This window comes from Melanerpes formicivorus, unplaced genomic scaffold (genome assembly GCF_026170545.1).
Source record: "Melanerpes formicivorus ecotype bairdi unplaced genomic scaffold, bMelFor1.0.p_v2 SCAF_2, whole genome shotgun sequence".
NCBI lineage: Eukaryota > Metazoa > Chordata > Aves > Piciformes > Picidae > Melanerpes > Melanerpes formicivorus.
Window position 1 is genome coordinate 58,677,820 of NW_027142354.1, and position 26,500 is coordinate 58,704,319.

A 26,500-nucleotide genomic window follows, 5' to 3' on the forward strand; every position below is an offset into this window, starting at 1 on the left:
CAGGGCAGCCAGAACAGCCTCGGGGTTGGCACTCTGCACTTGGTGCTTTTCTCATTCCCTCACCACGCTGTGCTTCCCCAAGGGAGCAGCAGGCCAGGGAGGGACTGTCAGGCTCCACGGGGATGAACCAGCGCTGCCAGCACCCCGGCGTGGAGTGCTGAGCTCCAGCTGTCACTGGGGGTGGCTGAACAGGCAGTGAGGGATGTGCAGGGCTGCCCCGGGCTCCCTGGGGTGTGTGAGAGGAGCTGGCTGTGGAAGCACCCCCCCAAAGCTGAGAGGCCAGGACCAGAGAGGGAAATGCTTTGCCATTGCAGCTCTGCTGTCAGCCCTGCTCAGGGCGCTCCAGCCCAGCCTGGCTCCTCGCCGGCTGCAGGGTCAGAGGGGGCCCTGGGGCTGCTCCCCCCAGGCACAGCCCCCAGAGAAGCACTCACACCACTGCTCAGATTGGCACTTCTGAGTTTATTTTCCATTCTTTTATTACAAAACCCCCCAACCACTGTGAAAAAGGAATCATTGACGGGAAGGCTTCAGCCAGGGAGAACTCTCCTGTCCCTCTCATGACCACACCAAACCCCAACCCCAACCCCAGAAGAGACCAGGTCAGACCACAGCTTATCGTGGTGGAGCTACTCCTGTCTCAAGAGAGAGGCTTTTGTGAAAGGCCTTCAGTTCAGGGTGCCATGGAGGGCTTTTAAAACCCAGGGGAAGAAGGAAGCACATGCTTGTTTAGAAACAAACCCCAGGACACAGAACCCCCAGCCAAAATAGAAACTGCTTGGGTAATGGTTAATGAGTGGAATAAGTTTCCTTCCTCCAAAGCAGCTTACCAGGAGTGCTCAGAAAGCTGAGCAGACACAATTCCTGCCAAGGCATTCTGCCCCACACGGCCCAGCTCTGGCCCTGGGTTGGAGGGGGTTTGCAGTGAGATCACAGCTGGCTGCCTGCTCTGGGAGCCTGGGGTCTGCAGTGCCCGTGGGCACCACTGGCAGCCTGGGGAGGTGGCTTGAGGTCAGCCCCTGTCGGTCTCCCCAGGTGAAACAGCACCAAGCTGAGCTCCAAGCATCTTCCTGAGCTCCTGAACCAGAGTGGAGTGAAGCACCTGCCCTCACATGGACACATCACCCCCACACTGGGGGTGTAAGGAAGGGCAAATGACTACCTTAAGAAAGACAGAAAGGAAAGAATCAAAAGACACAGCACCCCCCCCCCCCCCCGGCCCCCAGGCTGTCCTCGGGCCAGGAGCATCCAGGTCAGCCCCCAACAGAAATGGGTTTAAAATATATACAAATATATATGGCTTTTCACTCTACCCAGTCCCTGGAGACAAAAATAAACTTAAGGGGGATATTTGGCTTTTCAAAAGGACTTTGTCCCTCCCTGCCAGCCAGAGGGGAGGGCCTGGGGATGGGCATGGGGATGGGGATGGGGATGGGGATGGTGCCCGTGGCTGCTGACGGCGCCGCTCAGAACCCCCCCGAGCTCTTCATCCTGGCCAGCAGCCGGGAGTAGACAGGAGCTGCCGAGGAGAAGGTCGAGTTAGGTGGGACACAGACACACACACAGCCTCCCTGCCCCCTCCCCTCCAGCTAGGCTATGCCTTGCTTGCAGCAAGGGGGAGGGACAGGGACAGACAAGGGGAATTGGAATCAGGCTTTACCTAGTCGAGGATTCCTCTGGGAAACCTGCAGGGAAGGAGAAGAGGAGGTTGGCATGAATGCAGCAAGGCTCTAGGGGCACTTTGCATCTTGTTCCACCTGTCCCTAAGCTCAAACAATAATGGGTGAAGGTTTCACTGCTGGGATCTGGCCATGCCAGGGGGCAGCCACAGTGTGCTGCACACCACAGGCTCCAGGGTGCAGAACACACTGGAGCAAGAAGGGAGGACTGCTCACACCTTCAGGGAGTGGCTTGAGCTGGAAGGGACCTTGAAGATCAGCTAGTTCCAGCCCCCTGCCATGAGCAGGGACACCTTGCACTAGCCCAGGTTGCTCAAGGCCCCAGCCAGCCCAGCTTTGAGCCCTGCCAGGGCTGAAGCCTCCACAGCTTCTCTGGGCAGCCTGTTCCAGAGCCTCACCACCCTCACAGGGAAGAACTTCTTCCTAAGGGCTGGTGTAAATCCAGTGTCTCCCAGTTTGGAGCCATCACCCCTTGTCCTGTCACCACAGCCCCTTGTAGGCATTGCCATCCCACCAACACAGCTCACTCTCTGGGGGAGCTGAAGCTCTCCCAGTCACTGCCACCAGAATGCATTTTCAGTAGCTCCTCGGTGAGAGATTTTTGTCCTTTACCTTGGATAAGGCAGATGCCTGTTTGAAGATCTCTAGGGCAGGGTCTGCAGGCTCATCCCCTCTTTCTTGTGGCCTTGAAGCTAAGGGTGGGACATAGATAGCTTTGAGATCCTCTTCCAAGCACACAAGCTGCTCCCTTCCATCGTTGTGGGTCGGCAGACCAAGCCTCTCCAGCAGCCAGCAGGGACTGCCAGGTGCCACTGCTCCCTCCCCAGGCAGCTCTGCTGGAACCTGGCTCTAGCACATTCCCAGCCCTGGACTCACCCTGAGGCTGCAGGACAGAGTTGATGGCATAAATCACACCATTTGTGGCCATGATGTCACTTTCAGCAACGGGCTCCTTGTTGATGTGGACGATGTTGTTCTTCTGCTCAGGGGAGGGGGAAAGCAGCAGAGAGTGAGAAACCTTTGCCAGCAGAGGTCTGCAGTGCTCCCAGCAAAGCCCTCCCTTTGTGTTCCCTCCTCCCCTGGCTGGCCATGGCTGTTGTCAGCCCTCTTGCCCCTCAAGGGGAATACAAATCCCAGTTGTAGCCTGAGCAGATTCCCCTGGAGTGCCTCTGGAGCTTGGACCTTCTCGGTGCCCAGGCTGGGAGCGCTGTCCTGTGGCAGCAGGGCACAGACACCACCTCTGTGCTCACACCAAGCAGGGCTTCATAGAACCACCCAGGTTAGAAGGGACCTCCAAAGCTCACCCAGTCCAGCCCCCTCTGCAGCCAGCAGGGACATCCCCAACTAGATCAGGTCACCCAGAGCCCTGTCCAGCCTCACACTGAATACCTCCAGGGCTGGGGCCCCAGCCACCTCCCTGGGCAGCCTGTTCCAGTGCCCAACCACCCTCATGGTAAAGAGCTTTCTCCTAACACCCAATCTAGATCTACTCTTCTCTAATTCCAAACCAGGGAGAGGGGAGATCAGGACTGGAGCTGGGAAGAGCCTAGCAGGCCAGCTGGCCAACACCATGCCCTTGGAAACCCTGGCCTTGCCATCTGACTCCTGCATTTCCTTCCTTATGCACAGAGTGGCTCTTGGGCTTGTTTTCTGAGGCACATTTTCCTCCCTCCCCAGAGGACTGGCCATCTTCTCACTGTACTGCAGAGTTCTGAAATGAGATTAGCCATCTAGACAAACCCTGCTGTGTGGGAGCCCATGCAGGGCTGGCTTTGGCTGCACTGGCAGAGAGGTGCTAGCTGAACAAGTGATGCTTTTCATTTGTTCATGCTCCTCCTCCCCTCCCATGGCTCAGCATTCAATTGATAGCAGCTCCTGGGAATCATTTACAATTGGTCTTCTGGGGAGCAAGTCGAAGCAAACCACACCCCAGGAGTGCCAGCTTGAACACAGGGCAACAGTCCCCCTGCTTCAGCCCAGGAAGCCTGGGAAGGGGCTCCCACGCCCCCCAGCTAAGCTCAGACACCCTTTGATCAAGCACAGAGCCCAGCCAAGGTGACTCACTCACCATGCTGACTTCCAGTTTGTCTCCCTGCATGGACTTCAGCCTCACAAGGGCACCAACTGCACCACTCACCAGGATCTCATCAGCCACGTGGAACTTGAGGAGGTTGGCAAGCTCCTTGGCATTCCCTGGGGGAAAGAAACATTTCCATGTGCCAAACAGCAGCAGCAGCAGCCCTTGCTGCCCACATTTCATGTGCTGGAGTGAAACTGCATGGGAGAAGCCCATCCTAACCTCCTGAGGGTGCAAGGAGACCAGGGAGAGGTGAAAAGCCTGGGCAGAAGCACCTCCCCTGCAGCTGCTCAGGACTTTGAGGCCATCCCTGTTAGGCAGGGCAGGCTTCCAGGGAGTCCAGCAGGACACTCTCCCAGTGCTCCACCTGGCTAGGGACCAAACCTGCCCTCTGCATTAAACTCCTGTCTCTTGGGGGTTCAGCCCCTCAGTGTCTCACTGTCCACACCATGAACCTGCTTCTGTTCTGCCTTCACATCCTAAGGAAGTCTGGGCCAGGGTGAAATCAGGCAGCAGACAGAGTGCTTGGTACTTGCCAGTGCTGCCAGCAGTGCCAGGGCCAGCTGGCAGTCACCTGCATGGCTGAAGCTGCAGCACTGCTGGCTGGGAAGGAGAGAGGAGCAGGAGACATGCCACACTGAATCCCAGCATGGGGGAGGTTGGAGAGGACCTCTGGAGGTCATCTAGTCCAACCCCTCTGCTAAAGCAGGGGCAGCCAGAGTAAATCACCCAGGGGGGTTTGGAATGCCTCCAGAGAAGGAGGCTCCACAACCTCTCTGGGCTCTGCTCTGGAGCTCTGCCACTCTCTCAGTGAAGAATTGTTCCCCTTATGTTCATATTGAACCTCCTGTGTTCCACTTTGTGTCCACTGCCCCTTGTCCCACGGCTGGACACGACTGAGCAGCGCCTGGCCCCATGCTGCTGCCACTCACCCTATGGCATCCTGCCCTCATTTGCTCCCCACCGAGGCTCTGCTCCTCTAGCCAGGCTTTGGAACAGGCTTTAGGAAGAGAAGCTGCTGCTCCTTCACCATCTGTTTCCCAGAAGAGGCAGAGTCATGCCCAGCACAGTCCAGCATCCCTCCTCCACCTTCTCTAGAGAGTGCAGTGCCAGTGGCAAACCCCACAGCCAGAGCAAGGGCACAAGGTGGCCTCCAGCCAGCAGCCCAGAGCAGCCCCTTCAGCAAGGGGGGATTCTCTTCCAGTGCTCAGCTCTGAGCTCGCTGGCAGCTTGCTCAACTTCCATCACATTTTGCCAGAGGGTGGCCAGAGCTCAGCCTGCACATCCTCAGCAGCATGAGTCACCTCCAGTCAGGAGAGTAAACTAAATATTTGTGTGGGGGAAAAAAGGAAGAAGGGAAGGCAGAGGCACATCTGTAGGGTGCACATCTGGGACACCTCATCCCACTTACCAGAGCTGCAAAGCAGCTCTGCAATGTTTATGTCTGAGGCAGCAGCCTGGCTGTGCAGCCTGACGTCCCCAGCTCCCCAGCCCTGCACTGCAAAGGGCAAGCAGCTCCCATGGGCAGATGCTTCCCAAGGGATGATGTCAGTGTCTGCTTGGGGTTTGAGGAGGTGAGGACTCCACTCTCCAATACCTGGCATTGTTTCCAACCACAGCCAGTTCCCAGCATGAACAAAGGGGCAGCTCATGCTGCTTCTCCAGAAGGCTCTGCCTGAGCACTCCCAGGCTCTCTTTTCACAGCCAGCCTGCAGGTCTCTGCTTCCCAGAGCACTACTCTTCACCTGGGCTGGGCTGGGATATCCATGGGATCACAGTCACAGAGTGGCAGCAGCTGCAAGGGACCTCTGGAGGTGGAGTCCAACCCTCCTGCTAAAGCAAGATCCCCCAGGACAGGACAGACAGATGGCTCCTGAAAGTCTCTAGAGAGGGAGACTCCACACCCGCCCTGGGCAGCCTGCTCCAGGGCTCTGCCACCTTCACAGTAAAGTGTTCCCTCATGTGGAGGTGGAACCCTCCTGTGCTCGAGTTTGTGTCCACTGAGAAGAGCCTGGCCCCTGCTTCTCAACCTGTTGTCTTCTCAGGGTCACACCTGGGCTCCCTGCCTTGTCCAGCTACACACAGGTGGAGCAACACCTCCATCCTTCTCCTACTTGAGTTCCTCCAGTGTAACTTGAGGCTGAATGAGGAGCATGTTTGCTGCTTGCCAAACTTCCTTGAGACACCCTGACCCTGTGTGCCTGACAGCCACATCCTCACTTTCAGCCCTGAGAAAGGCAGAGATCCCATGGGTTCCTCTGGAGACACCTGAGTTGTCTTGCTCACAGGAGCCAGCACAGCCAAGCTCGAGTCATGGGAAGTGTGCAGCACACCACAGACATCCTCCAAGCAGAAGGGAAGTACAAAGCCATGGCCAGGCTTTGTGTGAGAGTTCAGTGTACCACAGAATCCCAGGATGCTGGGGGGGGGGTGTGTGGAAGGGAGCTCTGAAGACCACCCAGTGCAACCTCCCTGCTAGAGCAGCTGACACAGGAGCACAGCCTCAGCCATGCACCAGCAGGCAGGGCCAAAGGATCACAGAACTGGCAGGGCTGGAAGGGAGCTCAAGGCTCAGCCAGCTCCAGCCCCCCTGCCATGGGCAGGGACACCTCACACCCCAGCAGGTTGCTCACAGCCACATCCAACCTCCAGGCAGGAGGCTTCCACCACCTCCCTGGGCAGCCGGTGCCAGGCTCTCACCACCCTCATGGGCAACAACTTCTTCCTCACAGCCAATCTGAATCTCCCCACTTCTAGCTTTGCTCCATCCCCCCACAGTCCTATCACTCCCTGACACTCTCAAAAGTCCCTCCCCAGCTTTCTTGTAGCCCCCTCCAGATCCTGGAAGGCCACAATGAGGTCTCCTCAGAGCCTTCTCCTCTCCAGACTGAACACCCCCAATGCTCTCAGCCTGCCCTCACGGGAGAGAGCTGTGTGAGGGGAGCTTGGCCATTCCTGCCCATAGCAGGGCACCAGCAGGTGTTCACCCTGGGCTCCAGGAGCACTCACCCATCAGCTTGTTGAGCTCCCCCTGGGGCATGGCTCGGAAGGCTTCGTTGGTTGGAGCAAACACCGTGAAGGTCCCAGGCCTGTTCAGGTTCTCCGTCAGCCCTGCGGACTGGATGGCAGCCACCAGGGTGCTGCAGGGCAAGCAGACAGAGGAAGCTTCAGCAGAAAGGGCTTGGCTGGGGCTCTGAGCAGCCTGCACGTCGTGTTCAGAGCAAGACAAAGCTACAAGTGAAGCAGCTGCTGGGCTGCAGCACTCCAATCAGCCATCGAGTTGATTGAGTAGGCAATGAGCCTGGGAGGTCCGACCAGGACGCCTCAGAAAGGGCAAAGGAACCTGGGAACGCTGACTCCCCAGGGTCCAAATGGTAGTGAGGAGACAGAGAGGTCTGGCCACAGTGCCTCTGATGGGCAGAGATGGCTTCAGAGCCAGATTCTTTCTGCATTAAGGGAGAGCACACACTCCTGGCTCACAATTCCTTCAGGAGTTCTTTGAAGCCTCACTCCTTATACTCTAGGGACCAGAGCAGGGGTCTGATGCTCTTTCTACGTCAGCATAAATGCCATACAGCCATGGCAACGACCCACAGCAAACAGGAGCTGCTTTGGCAGCTCTCCTGCTCCTCTCTCTGGCTGAGGAGAGCAGGAAGCTCACCTGAAGCGATGGTCTGCCTTGAGCACGTCCATCACGGAGCCCGACGGCGGGGTCAGCATTTTGTCCACGCTGAACAGGGTCCCAAACCTTCCTCTCTTGTCGTGGGCAGCGATGCAGGCGTTCTCAATGCACAGGTTCTGCCAGCAGGAGTGCAGAGGAAAGGGTTTTATAGGCACCTGCTTCCCAAGAGAGGCCTCTCTCCCCCCCCAGCACCCTGCAGGTGAGGCTCAGAGTGCCGCAGCCAGCCGGCACCAGCCAGCCGCCTCTGCCCGCCGCGGGCACTCACGTTGCGGTACACAAACACTCTCAGCTCCTTGTCCCCCAGGGTCTGCAGCTTCTGTCCGTGGTAGAGGTACTTAGAGGAGAGCTGGTCCCTAACAATGTGGTTCAGAAGCAAGTTCTTCATGTTGCTGTCAACAGGGGGGAGCCCATCTGCAGCGGAACGTGTGGGAAGCAGCAGTGAGGCACTGGGAATGGTCTCTGGGACGCTGAGAGCTGTCCCAGGACAGAGCACCTCCTGCACCAGTTCTGAACTGTACAGCTGGATGCCACTGCCTGTGGCTGGGACACAGAATCACAGGATGGCTTGGTTGGAAGGGAGCTCCAAAGCTCATCCAGTCCAACCCCCTCTGCACTCAGCAGGGACATCCTGCACTGGATCAGGTTGCCCAGAGCCCTGCTGAGCCTCACCTTGAGCATCTCCAGGGATGGGGCCACAACCACCTCCCTGGGCAGCCTGCTCCAGTGTTCCAGCAGCTTCTGAGAGAGGGTTTGCACCCTGGGCACTGAGCCTGCCTGGGGACCCTTTGAGGGTGCTCTGTGGCCCACACTGAAGGAAGGGATTCACTCCCCAGCTTACCTTTGAAGACATCATTCACTGGGGCAAGGAGGGTGACTCTCTCGCTGCCAGTGAGGTGAGAAGTGAGACCAGCTTGTCTGAAGAACTCTGTGGACTTGGAAACTTCAGACTCTTGTGCCAGCTCAAACAGAGTCTTAGCTGGAAAGAAAGGCAGCACTCAGTAACCTTCCTGTGAAGGCAACCCACCCATCCCCGCCACACAGCTGCAGCCCTTCCATCCAGCTCTTCCTTGGCAAGCAGCCCAGAGGAAGGGCAGAGGAAGCCAGGTGCAGGGGGCAGCAGTACCTGAGTCTGGGATCAGCAGCTCGTTGACAAAGTGCACGACCCCGTTGGTGGCCAGGACGTCCTTGGCGGCGATGATTGGCTTCCCGTTGAGGGTCAGCTCCTCCCCGCTGCAGCCCACGTCCAGAGTGGTCCCTTCCAGCGTCTCCATGGTCAGGCCAGCAATGATGGCCTCGGCACACATGGCTGACTTCAGGATGTGGTGGTTCAGCAGGTCTGTAGGAGAGGTCTGAGTGAGCTTGGAGGTCCCTGCAGCTTTTAGGGATCCTGGACAGCACCAAGGGCATCCCAGAAGAGGCAGAGTCACCTGGAACTGTGCTGGCTTAAATTCATCAGCCTGGGCAAGGGAGTGCCTAGCCAGAGTCAGTTTCCTGCACCTTTGCCAGCTCCAGCAGTTTTCTGTGTGGTTATTGGGCTCACTTGTCAGAAGCTGTATTGAGTAGGTGTCAGTGCTCTTGCATCCTGCTGGCCTGACAGAAGTCACCATCACCCACAGGAGAGCTAAAGGGGAGCTCAGCAAAGGGACTGCTTCAGCTCCCTCCTCCCTCTCTGGGTGCCACTCTCTCCCCCATGCCTACGCAGCTGCCCTGGCTGCCCCCAGAGCAGTCTGGGCTGTTCGGTTTGAGAAGCTGGACTCAGCCAAGTCTGCTCCGTGCAGCTGTTGCCAGAGTGCATCAAGGAGCCATTCAGATGTCCTTGAGAAGGGATTCAGAAGAACTGAGCAGCACTCTGGAGTGTCTCAGTGGGCTCAGTAAACAAGCACTTACCCCTCAGGGCTTCTGGGTCCCCCAGGATCCTGTTCAGTGTTTCTCGAGGGATCTTCTCAAAGGCCTCATTGGTAGGAGCCAGGAGTGTGTATTGGCCTTCGCTCTCCAGCAGGCTGTTGAGGTCAGAAGCAGCCACAGCAGCCTTCAGGGAGAGGAGGAGGGAGGGCAAAGCACATTCAGCCAAAAGAGGAAGGTCACAGCTTTGCCCAGGCACACCCCGAGGCCAGACCCAGCGAGAGTGCTGCAACTCCACAGGAGCCACAGGAACTCCTCAAAGGCTTCTTTCAGCACTTTGCTGCCTTCACACATCTGACCCAGCCCCCTGGGTCCCTTGTGCTCCAGAAATTTGCCTACAAGAGCCTCTCTTGGCAAGGCTGAGGGCTAGTTTCAATACCCTGGCATGCCTGGAGAGGGTCATGGCAGGTCCAGTGAGCAACTCAGACCAGAGCCCACAGCCGGCCAGCTGCACTGTGTGAGTTACTCTAACTCGGGCAAAGAGCAAGGCAAACACATTGCTACTCATCAGATGTGAGCAGTCAACCTCTCCTAAGGCTAAGACATGCATGGAAGAGGGAGGAGACAGTTCACATCTCTCTAGTGAGAGCAGTGGCAGGGTGACAGCTAGAAACCACTACCTTGCTCCTCTTCTGAGGCAAAAGAAGCCACACCGGGACAAGGATTTTACCAGCGGCTTCACAGCCACAGACCAAGGCACCTGGCCAGAGCACCAGGAGGCCTCACTAAGAGTGGGGTGATCTAAGGAGCCTTGGAGGACTCACCCGAAGGGTTTCCAGGCTGTCCTCAGTCTCAATGATCTGCTGGATGCTGTTTGTGGTGGTGGCAATGACCTTGTCGATGACGTGGACCACGCCGTTGGTGGCATGGTGGTCAGCTTTCAGCAGCCGGGCACAGTTCACCGTCACAATCTGCAGGGGCAAAGAGCCACGGGGGGGGGGGTGAGCACCAGCACAGGGCACAGCAGCCCTGTTTCAAAGGCAGCCAGCCCCAGGATGTTGACTCAGCAGGAGCAGGAGTGTGGTTTCCTTACAAAAAGCCACAACAAGAGCGAGGATGCTCCCTGGGGAAGGGCTGAAACGCTGCCTGATCAAAGGGCTCTGGAAGCTCTCAGGGGTTTTGTCTACTCTGCATCAGCAAGACTGAAACACAGAGGAAAGACTAAGAAGCACAGAACCATGGAGTGACAGAGGTTGGGAGGAACCTCTGGAGATCATCCAGTCCAACCCCCCTGCCAGAGCAGGGTCACTCAGAGCAGGCTGCACAAGACAATGTCCAGCTGGGTTTGCAGTGGCTCTGGAGATGGAGACTCCACCACCTCTCTGGGCAGCCTGTTCCAGTGCTCTACCACCCTCAAAGCAAAGAAGCTCCTCCTCCTGTCTAGATGGAACTTGCTACACCCAAGCTTGTGCCTGTTGTCCCTTCCCACTGGGCACCACTGACAAAGCCTGGCCCCATCCTCCTGACACCCACCCTCAAGGTGTCTATAAGCACTGAGAAGATCCCCCCCAGCCTTCCCTTCTCCAGGCTGAAAAGCCCTGGGTCCCTCAGCCTTTCTCCCTGACAGAAAGGTTCTAGTCCCCTAATCATCTTTGTAGCCATTTGCTGCACCCTCTCAAGCAGTTCCCTGTCTCTCTCAGAACTGGGGAGCCCAGAACTGGGCACAATGCTCCAGATGAGGCCTCAGCAGGGCAGACAGAAGGGGAGCACCTCCCTCAACCCACTTGCCACGTTCTTCTTGATGCACCCCAGAAGAGCATTGGTCTCCTTGCCCACAAGGGCACCACCACCCAGGCAAGCTATAGAGAAACGTGGGCAGCTTCCCTGCAGCACCATGGCAGAGCCATCTCCTGCAGGAATATCCCTGCCAAGCTCCTTCTAATTACAAACCCCACACCAAGAGCTGTCAGCCTAAGCACTGGAGAGTGCTGCAGGTCCAAGGAGAGTGCAGGAGGTGGAAGGCAGCAGGGGAGCAAGGCTGGGGCAGGTGGGGTAAGAGAGCTGCCTTACCCCGTTGGGATAGTGGTGGATCTGGATGGGCAGGTCCTGGTACATGGAGTTGAGCGTGGTGCCATGCTTCAGGTCATCAGTCAGGACCCTTTTGTTCACCATGTGGTAGCGGAGGGCATTCAGCAGCTCGATGTTGACGTTGCTGACGAGGGAGTCCAGGGTTTCCTGGAAAGCAGGGGAAAGCCTTTTCAGCTCTGCAGGAGGCAGTCCAGGTAGCTGTTAGAGAGAGCCAGGAGCTCTGCCTGCAGCCAGGCTGCCTCCAAGGCCTCTGTGTGTGTGAGGTGATGCATTCAGCCCTGAGCCACCTGTGCCAATCAAGAGCTCAAATGTCATCAGTCTTTGTCTTGCCTTACAGCAGCCCTGGCACCACTCAGCCTTGGCAGACAAAGGCATGGTGGCAGCAAGCTCCAGTGTGGGATTGCTGCGTCAAAGGCAACAAAAGGCATCACTCAGGACCAAGGGCAACGACACAGGAGACCTTCCCCAACAGCATCCTCCCTGCAAGGGGCTCTGCTGGTGCAGGTTTGGGGGAGCAGCTTGGTGATGGAGATAGCCAAAAAGATGCCCCTGCCCCCTCCCTGTCCCAGTAGCTAGAATCATGGAGTGATAGAAGCCTGGAAGGGACCTCAGGGATCATCTGGCCCAACCTTTCTAGGTAATAGTAGAGTTTAGATGAGATGGCCCAGCAGCCTGTCAAGCTGAGTCTTAAAACTGCCCAGTGTCCTTGTTAGTTGTCCTTGCTTGTCTGGGGACAAGTGATTCAGATGTGGGATGCAGCTGGATAAGGGTTGTACAGTTAGGACTCATCCCTGTCCAGAGATGCTCCATGAGGACTGGAGCTCCAGCAGGGCAGTGGTGAGTGTCAGGAGTGGAAGCTACAAAGGCAGTGCAGGTGTGGTGGAGCAGAGGGACACAGTGATGCAGAAAGGCTGCAAGTGTACAGAGGCTCCAGCTGGGACTGGCCACTCGTGCAGGTGATGAAGGACAAGCAGAGAGGTAGAGAAAGAGTGAACCAGAACACCCCAGAGGCTTAGAGAGCCTCTTGCTGAAGGTCTTACTGCAGCCTCTATTGGTAAGAAGCAGAGGAAACTGAAGGAGGTGACTTTTACACCCATCTGCTGCTGGAGTTCAGAAGCAAAGCTCTGGAGCTGATGGAGCAGTGCAGTGATCCCCACCTCAGAAGCTCTCAGTCCTTCCCACACCAGCACTGTGTCTGTTCTACTAGGCAGGCCTGGATCCAGCCCCCTGCAGAGCTGGATCTCTGCTAGAGCAAGCCAGAGAAGAGGAGGAAGAGGAGGAAGGCTGTCTTACAGCAGACAAGGAGGCCCAGGCTTCGTTGCTGGGGGCAAAAATGGTGAAGCTTCCAGGTCCTTCGATTTCCGGCCTGAGGTTGGACCGGTCGGAGTAGAGCTGCGTGGTGGCAGAGCCAACAACTCCCAGGGTTTCATAGATGTTGGAAAGTGGCAGTGCTGCAAGGAGAGAAGGGTTACAACCCCAGCACAGCCCCCAGCCCTCCCACACCCCACTGAACCACAGCACTGCTGCTGAGCACACCTGGGGACACCTCTCTGGGCATCACAGAATGGCTTCAAGGAAGGCACCTTGAGGATCACCCAGTTCCAACCCCCTGCCATGGGCAGGGACACCTCCCACTACACCAGGTTGCTCAAACCTTCATCCATCCTGGCCTCAAACACTTCCAGGGATGAGGCATCCACAATTTCTCTGGGCAAGCTGTTCCAGTGTCTCACCACCCTCACAGCAAAGAGCTTCTTGCTAATGTCCAACCTAAATCTCCCCTGCTCTAGTTTCAAACCACTGCCCCCATCCTATCACCACAGGCCCTTATAAACATCCTCTCCAGCTACCCTGCAGCCCCCTTCAGGTACTGGGAGGCTGCTGAAAGTCTCCCTGGAGCTTTCTTTTCTCCAGGCTGAACAGCCCCAACTTGCTGAGCCTGTCCTCGTAGCAGAGGTGCTCCAGCTCTCTGACCATCGTTGTGGCTCTCCTCTGGCCCCTCTGCAACAACTAACCACAGGCTGGCAGCTCCAGCCTCAGTTACAGCAGCACAATCCATTATCTGCTGCATCCCTGCAGGCTCAGACAGAGCTGCTCTGTCCTTGTAGGGAGGTGAAGTGTGGCAAGCAGAGACATTCACTGCTTTCACCCCACCCTTGCTTGCTTGCAGGTTTCAGAGCTGGCAGCTCACCACTGCTCTCAGTTTCCACTGAGCCATCCATGTGGCTAAGTGGGCAGCATCCAACTTTTGCAGAAGGAAGTGTTGAGAAAGCAAAAGCAGATGGCACTCTCCAGCAACCCCAGCTCCCTCCCCCCACCCATGGCTGCCTGCATTTGCTTCTCAGTGCACTCTTGCTCAACTTTTTCCTGCCAAAGGAAAACTGAGCTGAGCTGTCTGCTCCTCCAGCAGCCCTTTCTGCTGCCTTCCCAATACAGCCAGATGACTTGTTGGGATGAGCAGCCCCCTCTGGCCCTCCCATGCCTGGTTAAGTTTCATTACATCCCCAGTCTCACACTGCCTGGGATGCTTTGCATGCACTGAAGCAGCTCTGGCACTGGGCTGGTGCTCTGCCCAGGCCTCTCCTGACTCCTTCGTGGCAACATTGTGCATGAACTGCAGAAACCTGATCCCCTTGGAGCACATTTCTAACATTTCCCCCTGCCAGGCAGCTGGGTCACTTGGGGAAGGCAGGGAAGAGAAACAGTCCAAGATGTTTTTACCAGCTGGGCAGCCTTTTTCTCCAGGAACCTTTTCATACCCAGGGCAGCACTCGTAGCTGATCACTCTGGAAGGAGAGAGGGATAGGGCAGATTAGCTGATGGCATCTCCCTGCTTTCCCTCTGTGCTCCACGTTTCTGTGTCCAGCCATATTTGGTGATGTTTCTCAGCAGGCTCTCCTCCCCTCAGAGCCAGAGACAAAGCACAGTTGTTATCTCCCCCAGGGCAGCACGCTGCCAGCTGCTCGGCCCGACGGCAGCAGGCGCAACTCCGTCCCAAGCCTGCGCTCCCCGGGAGGAAGGACAAGCACTGCGTGGAAGCTGAGCTCACAGTCCCAGCAGACAACCTGCTGCAAGTGCTGGTCCCTGTGGGCACCTCTCCCACAGGATCTGGGCATCTCCTCAGCTGACTGCAGCTGTCACATGCAATCACTGTTTGGACGGGACGGGGCTCTGCTGCAGCTGCTTTGCCAAGCCAGCCGAGCGGTGCACGTTTCCTGGGGCCACAGAACAGCCTGAGTTGGAGAGGTCCTGAAAGATCATCTAGTTCCAAACCCCCTGCCATGGGCAGGGACACCTCCCACCTGACCAGATTGCTGGAAGTTCAAGACCAGCCTGGTCTTAAACGCTTCCAGGGATGGGAAACCCACAGCTTCTCTGGACAAGCCCTCCCAGAGTCTCACCACCCTCCCAGTAAAGAGCTTCTTCCTCATGTCTGATCTAAATCTCCCCTGTTCTAGTTTCAAGCCTTTGCCCTTTGTCCTATCACCACAGCCACCTATAAAAAGTCCCTCTCCAGCTTTCCTGTAGGCCCCCTGTAGGTACTGGAAGGCCACTGTAAGGTCTCCCTTCTCTCCCCATCATTTCACCTCATTCTCATCCACCATCAGAAGTTATTTGCTCACTCCTGGCAAAATCCACAACAGCAGCCTGGAGGGGATGGAGCAGCCCTGGGCTTGGATGCAGAGGCACATGGGATAGGCCCTGCAAGGACAAACTTGTCCAGTGGTGGCAAGGTCAGCCGTGGGCACAGTGGGCAGCACTGCAGCACCTCCACCCTTGCTGGCACCGGGGACCTCCATGGGAACAGCCTCGGTGCAGCACGGTGGAGGTGGCACTGCTGAGTTAACTTGCACTCAGTGATCTTAAAGCTCCTCCCAGCCTCAGGGACTCGATGATTCCCTTCTGGTTGGCACCCACCGTTTGCAGCTCCACGGGAAATAAAAGCCATCTGCTCCCCCAGGCTGGCCATGCAGTGGAAGATGTGCTGATATTAACGGGGGTGGGGGGAACAAGAAGTAAAGAAAGAGACAAAAACCCTCTAGAAGCTTCCCATTTGTTTCACAGGGAGCTCTTTCACCTACTGCTCTCCTGCTAGGTGTGAAAGGAGCAAGGCAAGGAGAGGGGAGAGAGGGGAGAGCTGTTCCTCCTACAGCCAGGCCTCTCCTCTGTGCTCCTGGCTGGATGTGAGGTGAGCAGGATGCTGTGTGGCTGAGCCTCAGCTCCCTCATACAAAGAGAGAGGAAAATCCTCCAGCTTCAGAGATTTGTCATCATTTGAACACTGTTAACAAGCAGTGGAAATGCCTGGGGTTTAAGAGGGAATTCTTCAGGGTGATTAAGAGGCAGTAAGTGAAACAAATACCTGCCTTGCTGTGACAGAGGCAAATAAATTCTGTGTCAGGGTTTCCTGAGAGAATTACAAAACAAACCCAGACTGATTGTCTAGACATTATATATTCCATGTGGGAAAGAGTTTGCCTAGAGCAATCTCTTCCTTTGACTACTGGAGATCTTAACACCCTGCTGCTCTGCCCTCCCCAGCCCCCTGTCTCATGGTCATCAGAAACACTTTCTCTCCCCCCCCCTTCCCTCCCCTACCTCCAGTTTTCCCTTTTTTCAGCCTAGAAACTAAACCCAGTCTAGACAGTTCCCTTGGTTCAGACCTGTAATCAAAGAGGAGGAGCTGATTAAAGAGAAACCACACCAAAGTTCAGCATGAATAATTCCTGAGTGCTGAGGTAGGCTCCCAAAGGGTGATTGGAGCCTGGCCAGAGACGGAGGAGCTGTGGCTGAGGGGCAGGACGCTGATGCTCACAGCCTGCAGCGCAGGGGTGCCCCAGGAGCCTGCCAGCAGGGCAGGGCACAGGGAAGGGAGGCAGGCACCACACTCCCTGCTTTGCATGGCTTTCACAGGCATCTCCAGCACCACCCCACAGGGGAAGCACCGTGGGTAGCAACGGGGCCAGCTCTGCTCCTGCAGGGGCACCTTCAAGCCCCCAGTCTCAGTTGCCCACTGGAGGTGACCTACCAGCACCACCTGCAATGCATTTTGCATGCCAGCAGTTTGAGTTGAGGACCAGAAAACCTCCCAGGTGAACAGAGGGGTGCTCAGCCAAGCACTTGCACCTACAAGGAGCCACAGCTGAGAGTCAAAATACAGCTGCAGCCCTCCCATGGCTGGCAGGCTGGGTGGAAGCACCACAGCACCCAGCCCACCCAAAGGCACACCAGCACCATGCAACGGGGCACGTGGACAGCAGCACAGGGCATGCTCCCAGCTGCTCCTGCAGCCACTCCAGCCCTCAGGGAGGAGCAGCACAACCGTGGCTGAAGCTCTGCCCCACTGGTAGGACTCACAGCTCAATGCTATGGTACCCTACACATCCCATAGTAGCCACAGCACCCTACACACCCCTGTGGGAGGAAGGCTGCTCCCTTGGCAGGGCCTCCAGCTGGGTCAGAGCCACACTCTGCTGCCCAGGAAGGACAACATGGCCAGGGGCAAAGAGCTCACAGGAGAAAGCACAGCACCTGCCAGCCACTGCAGCACACAGAGTGGTAGAATGGGAGGGGTTGGGAGGCAGCTCTGTGGCAAAGGATCCCCTAGGGCTCCTGCCAGGATCCCCTAGGGCAGGCCACACAGGAACCCCTCCAGGAGGGTTTTGAAGAGAAGGAGGCTCCACAACCTCTCTGGGCAGCCTGCTCCAGGGCTCTGCCACTCACACTGAAGGAGTTTGTCCTCATGCTGAGGTGGAACCTCCTGTGTTCCAGGCTGTGCCAGGACAGGTTGTGCACAAAAGCCTTGGGGAGCTGCCCGGTCCATCCCCACTGCTGGTGTCTGCTCAGCAGCTGCAGACCACTGCCTTGGGGCACAGTGGCTGGCAGGGATGTGGCTTCAACCAGCAATGCCCTCCTACAAGGAGCATTTGTCACCCACTCTGCAAGCCCTCTGACCACAGCTCCCTGACCTCCTCACCCAGGCATTTCAAGTCCTGTCTGCAGCTTTCCAGCCCTCGGTTCTGAAAGGCCTCTCTGGGTCTGGCTGCAGGAGCCAGCTCCCTGCCTCCCCTCAGCCATTGTTTCACTGCTGCTGCCTCCTTAGGATCCTAAATTCGATTTTAAATGCATTTTCCAGGGTAATAAAAATAAGCTTCTGCATAGAGCAGTGAATAAAGATCCATTTGTAATCATTTCCTGTAACAAAACCCATATGCTGGGGGGCTGTGCAGCAAGTGCCAGAGAGGCATTGCTCCTTCTCCTCCCCCTGAGTGGAGGAAAGTGCATCAGACAAGAAGTTCATTTAAAAGGGGGGAGGGGGAGTAATGGATGGAGGGGCAACTCACTGCCACTAGTCCTTCCCCCATAAATTATCAACCCCCCAGGCTGTGCAAGCTGCCCTTCCATTCCCAAGACACAAAGGTGCCTGGGGATGCAGTCAGCTGCTTAGGAGAAGGAGCCCAGCGCTTCAGGGGGTAGGAAAAGGTGGAACCCCCCCAGGCAGAGAGCTGAGAATACACTAAATAAACTCTGTCTGTGGCTCTGGGGTAACTGACAGTGGAAAATGACCTAATTACCAAAACAATCTCCTTTCAGTGCTCATTAAAATCAAAGCAGTGTCAGACTCCTTGCCAAGTGTCCTATCTCACTTCATCAGCAGTGATAAAAAACTGTACATAAGGCCTCTACTCCATTTCTCCCTAGCTCCCTATTTCAGCAAAGAGAAGAAAAACAAAGGGGGGAGAGGGGGAGCAGAGAAAGAGGGAACAGACTTCTGGTGACAGGAGTTGAAGTTTCTGTCACAGAATCACAGAATGCATCAGGTTGGAAGGGACCCTCCAAGGTCATCTTGCCCACCCCCCCTGCGGTGAGCAGGGACATCTCCAACTGGATCATGTTGCTCAGGGGTCCCTCAAGTTTGGCCTTGAATGAGCAGCAGGCACAAGCAGCACTCAACCTCTGCGGGCCAGGAGATCATAGAATCACCCAGGCTGGAAGGGACCTCCAAAGGTCATCTGCTCCAACCCCCTGCAGCCAGCAGGGACATCCTCCACTGGATCAGGTTGCCCAGAGCCCTGCTGAGCCTCACCTTGAATATCTCCAGGGGTGGGGCCACAACCACCTCCCTGCACAACCTGTCCCAGTGTTCCAGCACCCTCCTGGCAAAGATGCTGCACATGAGGCAAGCCTGCCAAGCCTCCCCAACAACTTTCTGCCTTACTGTTACTGGTAAGAGCTATGGAGCAACTCAGAGGGGCTGCTACACCCCGGGGTGCCTGTGAGTGCTCTCAGCCAGGAGCCTGGAGCAGTGGTCAAGAGGTGATGCCCCTGGAGGCAGGACTAAAGACCAGGCAGTGCCTGTTTCTCGAGCTGGCTCTCCCTGCTGCTCCAGCTGCTCTGCATCTCCTGATGCAGGATGTGATCACCCAAGGAGGAATGAAGTCATACCACAGACCTGCAGCAATTTTCCTGCCTTCCCACTCAGGGCTGAATTTCTGTGCTCTGAGTTAGCTCTGCAGGAGCTCAGCAGCTTTGCTTCTATGCAGTACCTGCTGAGGAGGTCGCCTCCCTCCTTACTATCTGTTTGAAACAGTGCTCAGAGGAGGAAAGGACATCAAAGAAGTCCAAGCTACCTGCCTAGAGCCAGGGGGCTGCACCCAGGCACAGTCCTGTGCAGCCTGCTGTAGGTTAACCTGCTCTGGCAGGGCCTTGGGCTAGGAGATCTCCAGAGGTCTCTGCCAACCTCTGCCACTCTGTGAAATGAACAGCCAGGTCTAATGTGAAGCAGGTGAAAGAGGCCAAGCATCTCCTAACCCAGGACAGTTACAGGTGGGAAAACCTTTGTGGAGGAGGAGAGAAATGGCCATGCTTAGCCAGCTCCACCATCCTCCCTGGGCATCTTCCCTTGGCAACAGCAGGACCAAGCACACAGCTTCAGGAGAGGTCTTTGATGACAGATCCCAAGCAAAGGCTGGATCCATCTGGGTAGGGTGCTGAGTGTGCCAAATCCTGCCTCTTTCCAGGATTTAGAGGCATCTGGTATGGGTAAAACCTCTCACCACAGGCCAGTTTCAAGGGTTCCTGCTGAGCACCACCACCTGTGCCCACTGATGCGCTGAGCACAGCACAGCTCCAGGGCCCTGGCACCGGTTTAGCCGTCTGAGGGCCAGAGGATAATGCATCATGTCCTTTATGGCCCAAACGACTCCTGATTGCTTCCATACGCCTCCGGTGGGAGCCATCCGCAGCAAGCGTTTGTAATCAGAGCTGCCTCGGGGTCCTCTGGAAACTCTGAGTCAAGGCTCACGCCTTCTGTTGTGCACAGGCACTGCTGAAGGGGGAAGCAGGGCCCAGGCTCACAAGTGACGAGGGGGAGAGCAGAAGACAGTAAGAGGCACTGTGGAGATGCTGCCGAGGGCAGGGAGGCACTCACGGGTGCTGGGAGCAGGGTCTCCTGGGCTCACAGGCAGGCTGATGCTCTGGCTGCTTTCCCTCAGCACTGCATCACTGCCTTAGGCACGGGGGTAAGGGCAGAGACAAGGAGGTTAGAGGGGATCACCCCATCTCCTCCTGGGGACTCAGGAAGCACTGCCAGGGGCCAGCTGTTCCACCTCTTCCTGCAGAGCAGTGGAGTTTGTCTCTGCCAAACACAGCTGCACCCCTGGGTTATGTGGGGTCAGAGCTGATGGAACCTGTGGCCCCTCAGTGCCTGTTAAAGCTATCCCACACCCACAGCTGAGGCATGGGCTTTGGGAGACCCACTAAGCTCCTCTGTTATCAGAAGAGGCAGTGATGATACCACACTGGCATGCCACAGCCTTGCCCATTTGATGCCAAGAAAAGCCACTCCAGCCAAGGACAGAGCCTCAACTCTAATCACCCAGGTGAAGTCTTCCCAGGTTTGGTGGCTTTGTGGAACTAAGGGGGAGGTGTGGGTGCTGTGCTCTGGGCTTTTTTCTCTTGGCTGGAAGGACAAGAGGACAGCAGGGACACCACTACACATGCTGACTGGGTGGCACATCCTCCTGAAGTGCAGAATTGCTCTCTTCCAGATGAATTCCTGAGCAGCAGGTTGAAAGGCCAAAGGCTGTGCACAGTCACAGCTCCTGGTTGGTCTCCCTGCTCACCATACCAACACCAGACACACTCCCCCCCAGTCCTGGTGGCCAGCCAGCATCCCTAAACCAGTGAAGGCAACCAAAAGAAAAGCTTATCACAGCTCCAGAGCTCAGCCTGCAGAAACAGGAGTGAGTTACTCTGCAGTAAAGAGCAGCATGCTCCTCCAGACCTGATCACCACTGGCACTGGACCGCGGCACAAGCACGGGAGATGAGTTTCTGCTCTGTGCTCCTCTTGGCCTTGCAGATCCAGGCCCCAGCCCTGGCTCACAGCTTGGCTCCCCACAGCCAGCACCTCTGCACTGATACTGGGATAAGGAAAGCAGGGGGCAGCAGAAGTGTCTGAAAGCCCAGTTCGGTTTACACCAAGGAAAAAGCTTCTCTGCTCCTGATCTAGAGCCTGGCAGCCAGGCAAGCACAGCACCCCCTCAATTATCTGCTGACTGCAGCTCCCAAAAGAGCATCCCCAGGCTGCTCACACAGACACTCCGTGCAACAGCCACTTGAGCATCATTGTTTGCAGCCCTAAACCTGGAACTGCTCTGCAACTCTGATTAACTTTCCTGGTGGAGTCTGCAGAGAGCCCTGGCTACAACGGACACCTCTTGCCCCGTACTTCTCTTCTGCCTTCCAAAGCAAACCCATGCAGATGAATTCTGTGTTCTCTCCAATACCCATCAGCTCTGGGTTGCTATTGCTTGATCTTTTTCCCTGTTTTTTGTTTTATTTCAGCTGGGCAGCCCTGAGCCTAGCGTGGAGAGAGAGGCACACAGCTAAGTGCTAGGAAACATCTGGCAGACACTTCATCGCAGTGCTGAGAGCTCTGCAAGCACTGATAGAGATGCAATCAGGATAAACCATCAGGGGCTGGATTTGTGGGGGACTTTCCATTCTTAACATCTACATCTCTTAGGATCTGGACTGCCAGTTGAGAGCATCACAAATGTTGCTTGGGGAGCAGAAGGCCAAAAGAGTTCTTAGCCCGTATGTGCACAAAGCTGACACCCTGGGCTGTGATGCTCCACCATGCTTGTCACACAGAGCATGGAATGATAGGTGCTGGCAGTCACCTCTTAAGATCACCCAGTCCAAGCCCCCTGCCAGGGCAGGTTGCACAGGATGGCATCCAGGTGGGTTTGGAGTGACTCCAGAGATGGAGACTCCACACCCCCCCTGGGCAGCCTGCTCCAGGGCTCCACCACCCTCCAACAGAGAAGTTCCTCCTCACATTGAGATGGAGCTTCCTGCGTTCCAGCTGGTGCCCGTCACCTCTTGTCCTGCCACTGGGCACCACTGAAAACAGCCTGGCCCCCACCCAGACCCACCTCCAGGGCAGGGTCTCCAGGGATGTGCTGCTGGCAGGTGGGTACTTACGTTGACTTGCCACAGATCTTCCTCTGGTACCACTGCTTGCAGTTGGTGAAGTATTTCCTGTTCGTGCCGATCAGCTTCTGCACCGCGCACACGTTGGGGCTGCAGGGGCAAGCAGAAGAGGGGCTGGTAAGCCTCTCACCTCTCAGTGCTGAGCCCCAGCACAGAGCCAGAGCCCACCTGACACCACCCAGAACCCCCTGCTGGAGCTGCCAGAGAGGAACCCTTGATAGCTGCAAGGCAGCTTGCTCGGCCTGAGCACACAGCACGCAGTGACCGTCCCCCTGAACTCGGCACCGCTGTGGCTGCAGCTGGAGTGCTGGGGTCTGCTTTGGGCCAGGCTCTGCCCACTCTGGTTTCAACACACCAGGCCTGGCAGCACAGGCTGACAGCCCACGAGGTGCTCTCCCAACCAGAAGAGCAGATGGCTGGCACAACAAATGTGACTAAGTGCACCGAGAGCTGACTGCAGCTTTTCAGCTTTCTAAGAAGTGGCAGCAGAGATGTGGTCAAGCAGGAGCTGGGAGTTTACTTGCTGCTGGCTTGGCCAGCACAGCACTTCCCTGCTCAGCCTGGCTCACCAGCAGTCTGACTTGTGGCCAGCAGCCCTGACCACAGCTGTGGGCAATGCATAGTCAATGCATGAGCTATGATTTATGGATTTGTGTTGCAAGAGCAGAGGCTGCCTCTGGGCTTCAGCCAGAGGTGTAGCCCAGGCAAGATGAGGCTGCTCAGCCCGGCTGAGACTGGGCTCCCAACACCATAGAATCATTCTGGTTGGAAAAGCCCTTTAAGGCCATCAAGCCCAACTGTTAACCCAGCACTGCCAGGGCACCACTAAACTGTGGTCCTCAGCACCAGGCTGTGGCAGCAGCACCAGGAGTGTGCACAGTATTGGCTGCCAGGAAAGCAAACAATTAAGCCAAACACAGAACTCATCACTGCAGCCCATCAGAAGCACTCTGCATCATCCAGGGCAGAGTCTTCATTTGCACAAAAGCAGCTCAGGATGGGGTCTGGAGATGCTGATGTAAAGGTCTTCTTGTTGATTTGTTAGGAAGAACAGGCAGCAGCCTGTTTCACACCGGGCTTGACCAAGACACTGCCCACTTGACTACCAAAATGAACAAAAGCCGAGCTTGCAGCTCCATCACCAAGTCCTCCCGTGGCCATCCTTGCTTTTCACCGGCGTCCCAAATTCAGCTCCCAAATGGGCCAGCCTGCCCATCATTAGCATGAATTAAAGGTCTCCTATATGTTGGCTAACCCCAGCGCCAGCCTCAGCAGGAGCTTGGCTTGCCTTCAATGAGCCTTTGTTGATGTGGCTGCCCCAGGGCTCTGTGGAGGCAAGATCTGACCCAGCTGTGGCCCTGGCACCTTCATCCTGCCCCGAGGGATACAGTGAGGACCTGGGCTCACCATTTGCCTCCTCACTGCCACATCCAGGAATGAGAGTTTGTTTCTCAGGTATTTCTTTTTCTATGTATAAGAAGGACAAGGAGAAAGAAGCCACTGGGGGGGGGGGGGGGGGGGGAAGTTAGCAATCAGAAAGCCAAACGTTCAGCTGGTGCAAACTGGCCCGGGCTCAGCCTGCTCCAAGCCAAATCCTCCCTTAGAGAGACGTCTGTGCTCTGACTCAGCCCACCTCGGCTACCCCGGCCCCGCCGCGCCAAAATCTGCTTCCAATTACATCGAAATTCCAAACCCTGCCTCAATTTCAGCGTCTGGCTGACGGCAGTGGACAATCCCTCTAATATTCATCTTGACAAGCCTGGCTACTGCAGGACTTGTTTGATCATTTCCCCTGTATCCCCAGGAGCAGCCTGCCAAGAAAACCCTCGCGGCACAGCGTCGAACCTGGCGCTGCCTTGCTCCCTCCTCCCGACCCACGACCGCGGCTCTGCGGGGCTGATGCCTCCTCCTTGACTTATGGGGAGGGGAACTCTTCCCAGCTTTACCTCGGGGTGGAGAAGTCCCCCCGTCGAGCGGTGTTATCAATGATTCCCACCGGCAGGCTGTAGTAGCGGCTCCCCGCAGTGCCTGTTCTGGTTCTTTGCCCAGTCTGGCTTAAAATGAATTTGTCAACACTCTCCCCTCTCCTCGTTGGAGTTCATCACCTCTGCCATGCCGTTCCCAGCCAGCCGCGCTGACTCAAGGATAAAACTGCCTATTGTTCCCTTTCAGCTGAAGCCTTCCACTTGGCAGGCAGCAGCTGGGAGCTGCCGGGGCAGGGGCTGCCCTTTGGGAAGGGGCAGGGAAGTGCAGCATCCACAGCATGGCCTCAGCTACCTGCCCTGACGGCACTCCCGAAGCTCCCCAGCGTGGCACAGTGCCCGCAAAGCCAGGTGGGTTCTGAAAGAGCACTCCTAGCTTTTCACCTTCAAACGCTAGTGTTCCTCACACACCTCTCAGCTCCTCTCCCTGATGTGAGCTGGTTCACTCAGCTCAAAAATAAGAAGTTAATGAAGACATAGAAGGCTTGCTGCAGAGCCAAGCCTGCCACCCAGCTCGCCCTCGGCTCAATAGGAGCATTGATGGTGTGGGGGGATGCTTGCAGCAGAGAGCGTGGCGGCCCTGGTTGCACATCCCTCCGGAGCTCCCTCCTGCAAGCCAAACAACCCTCCTCACGCCCGAGAGCTTTGGGGCTGGGTTTGTGCCGCCGTATCTCTCTGGCAGGTCATTAATCAACGGTCAAAATCCTGTCGATGTAGGAAAATTAGCTCGATGTAAATTGCTCTCTCCATCAGAAAGGGACCAGTGAGCGGCTGCGGTGAGCTGCGCTGGGTTCATCCCGGCGGAACTTCCCTTCCCCTGGCAGCCCTGGCATGCTAACTCCTTGCATCTCCCAAAGATCCCAGGCACTGGCCCACAGTCACGTCTGCCCCTGTGCCTCTGTGGGTTGTACAGGGAGTAACAACAGGCTTCTCTCTGCAGAGGAATGCACTGATTCACACCGGGAGTGCCCCAGCTCACCCACCCGGCGCAAGCTGCTGCCGCAGGGCTCCCGGCAGCGCCGGCTGTTTGCTTAGTGTCCGCTCACGGCCGGAGCAGGGCTCGCAGTGTTTGTGCCTCTGTCGCTGCAACTCGCTCGCCTTTCAGATTTCACAACCAGGCATCAGCTCAGGATTGCCTGCAGGACTCTGTACCTGGTCGGACACAGACAGCAAACCCCCTTTCGCAAAGCCTGCCCTGGATCCCTGCCAGATACCGTATCAAATGGCAGCATTTAAGGCTCGGGGCTTTAAGAGCATTTCACAACCCTGCCCTCGGTTTAACTGGAAGCTGCAGCTCAATCAGTGTCACCACCCCGAGAGGCAGAAGCCAGCAGAGAGGTCTGGCACCTTTTCACCCTCCCTAATCCCCAGTAAGTTTTAACAACAGCGGGAACAACTGAACACTGCCTTCGTTTTCTGCTTATCAGTGCCCACAGCACTTTGTCCATCCAGCAAGAGATGGTCCTCAGGACTTTTTCCCCCCTTTTCTTTCCCCCCCTTTCTTTCCCCCCCTTTTTCCCCTGATAAAGGCTCCCTGAGGGGTCTATAATGACCTCTGAAGTATTAAGCATCCTGAAAGAAAAGAGGGAAGTCATGAAAAGAAGAAAGAAAGATAAAAAAGTTGTTTGAGGAGGGAAGGGGGGGGGGGGGGGGGGGAAGCCTTTCGGGGATGAAAGAAAAAGTTATTTGAGGATGAAATCAAAAAGTTTGAGGAAGAAAGAAAAAAAGTTATTTGGGGATGAAAGAGCATCCCGGAATCATAGGATTGTTTTGATTGGAAGAGACCTTTAAGATCATCGAGTCCAACCTTCAGAGAACAAAAAAAAACCCAAACCACTATTCGGGGATGAATTAAGGCTGAGATTAAAAAGTTATTTGAGGAAGACAGGAAAAAAGTTATTTGGAGATGGAAGTAAGAAATGTTCTTCGAGGAAGAAAGATAAAGTCGTAATCCCAGGCAGAAAGCCCAAGACGTCACCCGAGGAAGCCAGGACCCAGCCGGAGCCCCCCGGGGGCTCCGCACCACTCCCAGGCTCGGCGGCGGCTCCGCACCCGCACAAAGACCCCGACAGCGGCTCCCAGAGATGGGCGAGACAGCCACCGAGCCGCCCCCTCGCCCGGGGCCGCTCTTTCCCACCGGCATTTGTGCGAAAGCAGGGGGAGAAAGTGCTTAGTACCCCTTCCCCTCCCGTTTGTCCCCGGCGCGGGGCGGAGAGCCGCTTACCCGTGCTGCCGGCCGCGGAGCCGGCTGTGCTGCAGGACCTGCTGGTACGGGGATTTGGCGGCGGCGGCCAGGCCCAGCGCCAGGGCCAGCAGCAGCAGCGGGGAAGCCATGGCCGGGGAAGCCACGGCCGGGGGAGCCACGGGAAGCGACGGGACGGGCCGGCGGCGGCCGCGCGTCCCGTTAAATGCGGCGGCGGCGCGGGGGCGGGGAGCGGCGGGGCGGCCCCGCGGGGGGAGAGTGAGGAGCCGCCGCCCGGCCCGGCCCGGCCCGGCAGGGAGGGAGGGGAGGGAGGAGAGGGGAGAGAGAAGGAGCCGCTGCCCCGGGCACATCCATCTGCCTACCCATCCACCGTCCATTCATCCACCCAGCCATGCATCCATCCATCCATCCGTCTGCTGGGATGTTCTCCACGCTCCCCTCCGGCTCAGCGT

The 26,500-nt window shown here is 56.7% G+C and overlaps 1 protein-coding gene across 1 annotated transcript; it reads right to left on the reverse strand.

Moving 5' to 3' along the window:
* Positions 1-439: 439 nt before the first annotated feature.
* On the reverse strand, positions 440-26,232 carry TGFBI (transforming growth factor beta induced). The gene is made up of 17 exons (XM_068163112.1): positions 26,070-26,232; positions 21,855-21,953; positions 14,087-14,151; positions 12,659-12,816; positions 11,348-11,512; positions 10,102-10,248; positions 9,323-9,464; positions 8,559-8,771; positions 8,274-8,411; positions 7,701-7,846; positions 7,415-7,551; positions 6,763-6,893; positions 3,745-3,869; positions 2,553-2,655; positions 2,289-2,368; positions 1,658-1,682; positions 440-1,516 (listed from the first exon to the last, which is right to left on the reverse strand). The coding sequence occupies exons 1-17, from the start codon at positions 26,177-26,179 to the stop codon at positions 1,464-1,466; spliced, it is 2,037 nt and encodes a 678-aa protein (XP_068019213.1). The 5' UTR covers positions 26,180-26,232; the 3' UTR covers positions 440-1,463.
* Positions 26,233-26,500: the final 268 nt, after the last annotated feature.

Bases quoted from the DNA above. Each gene is read 5' to 3' on its own strand.
- TGFBI (XM_068163112.1), bottom strand. From the start codon at position 26,179: ATGGCTTCCCCGCTGCTGCTGCTGGCCCTGGCGCTGGGCCTGGCCGCC. The intron at 10,249-11,347 runs GTAAGGCAGCTC...TTGCCCCTGCAG, and splicing joins TCCACCACTATCCCAACGGG to ATTGTGACGGTGAACTGTGC. The intron at 1,517-1,657 runs GTAAAGCCTGAT...TCTCCTCGGCAG, and splicing joins CCAGAGGAATCCTCGACTAG to CTCCTGTCTACTCCCGGCTG.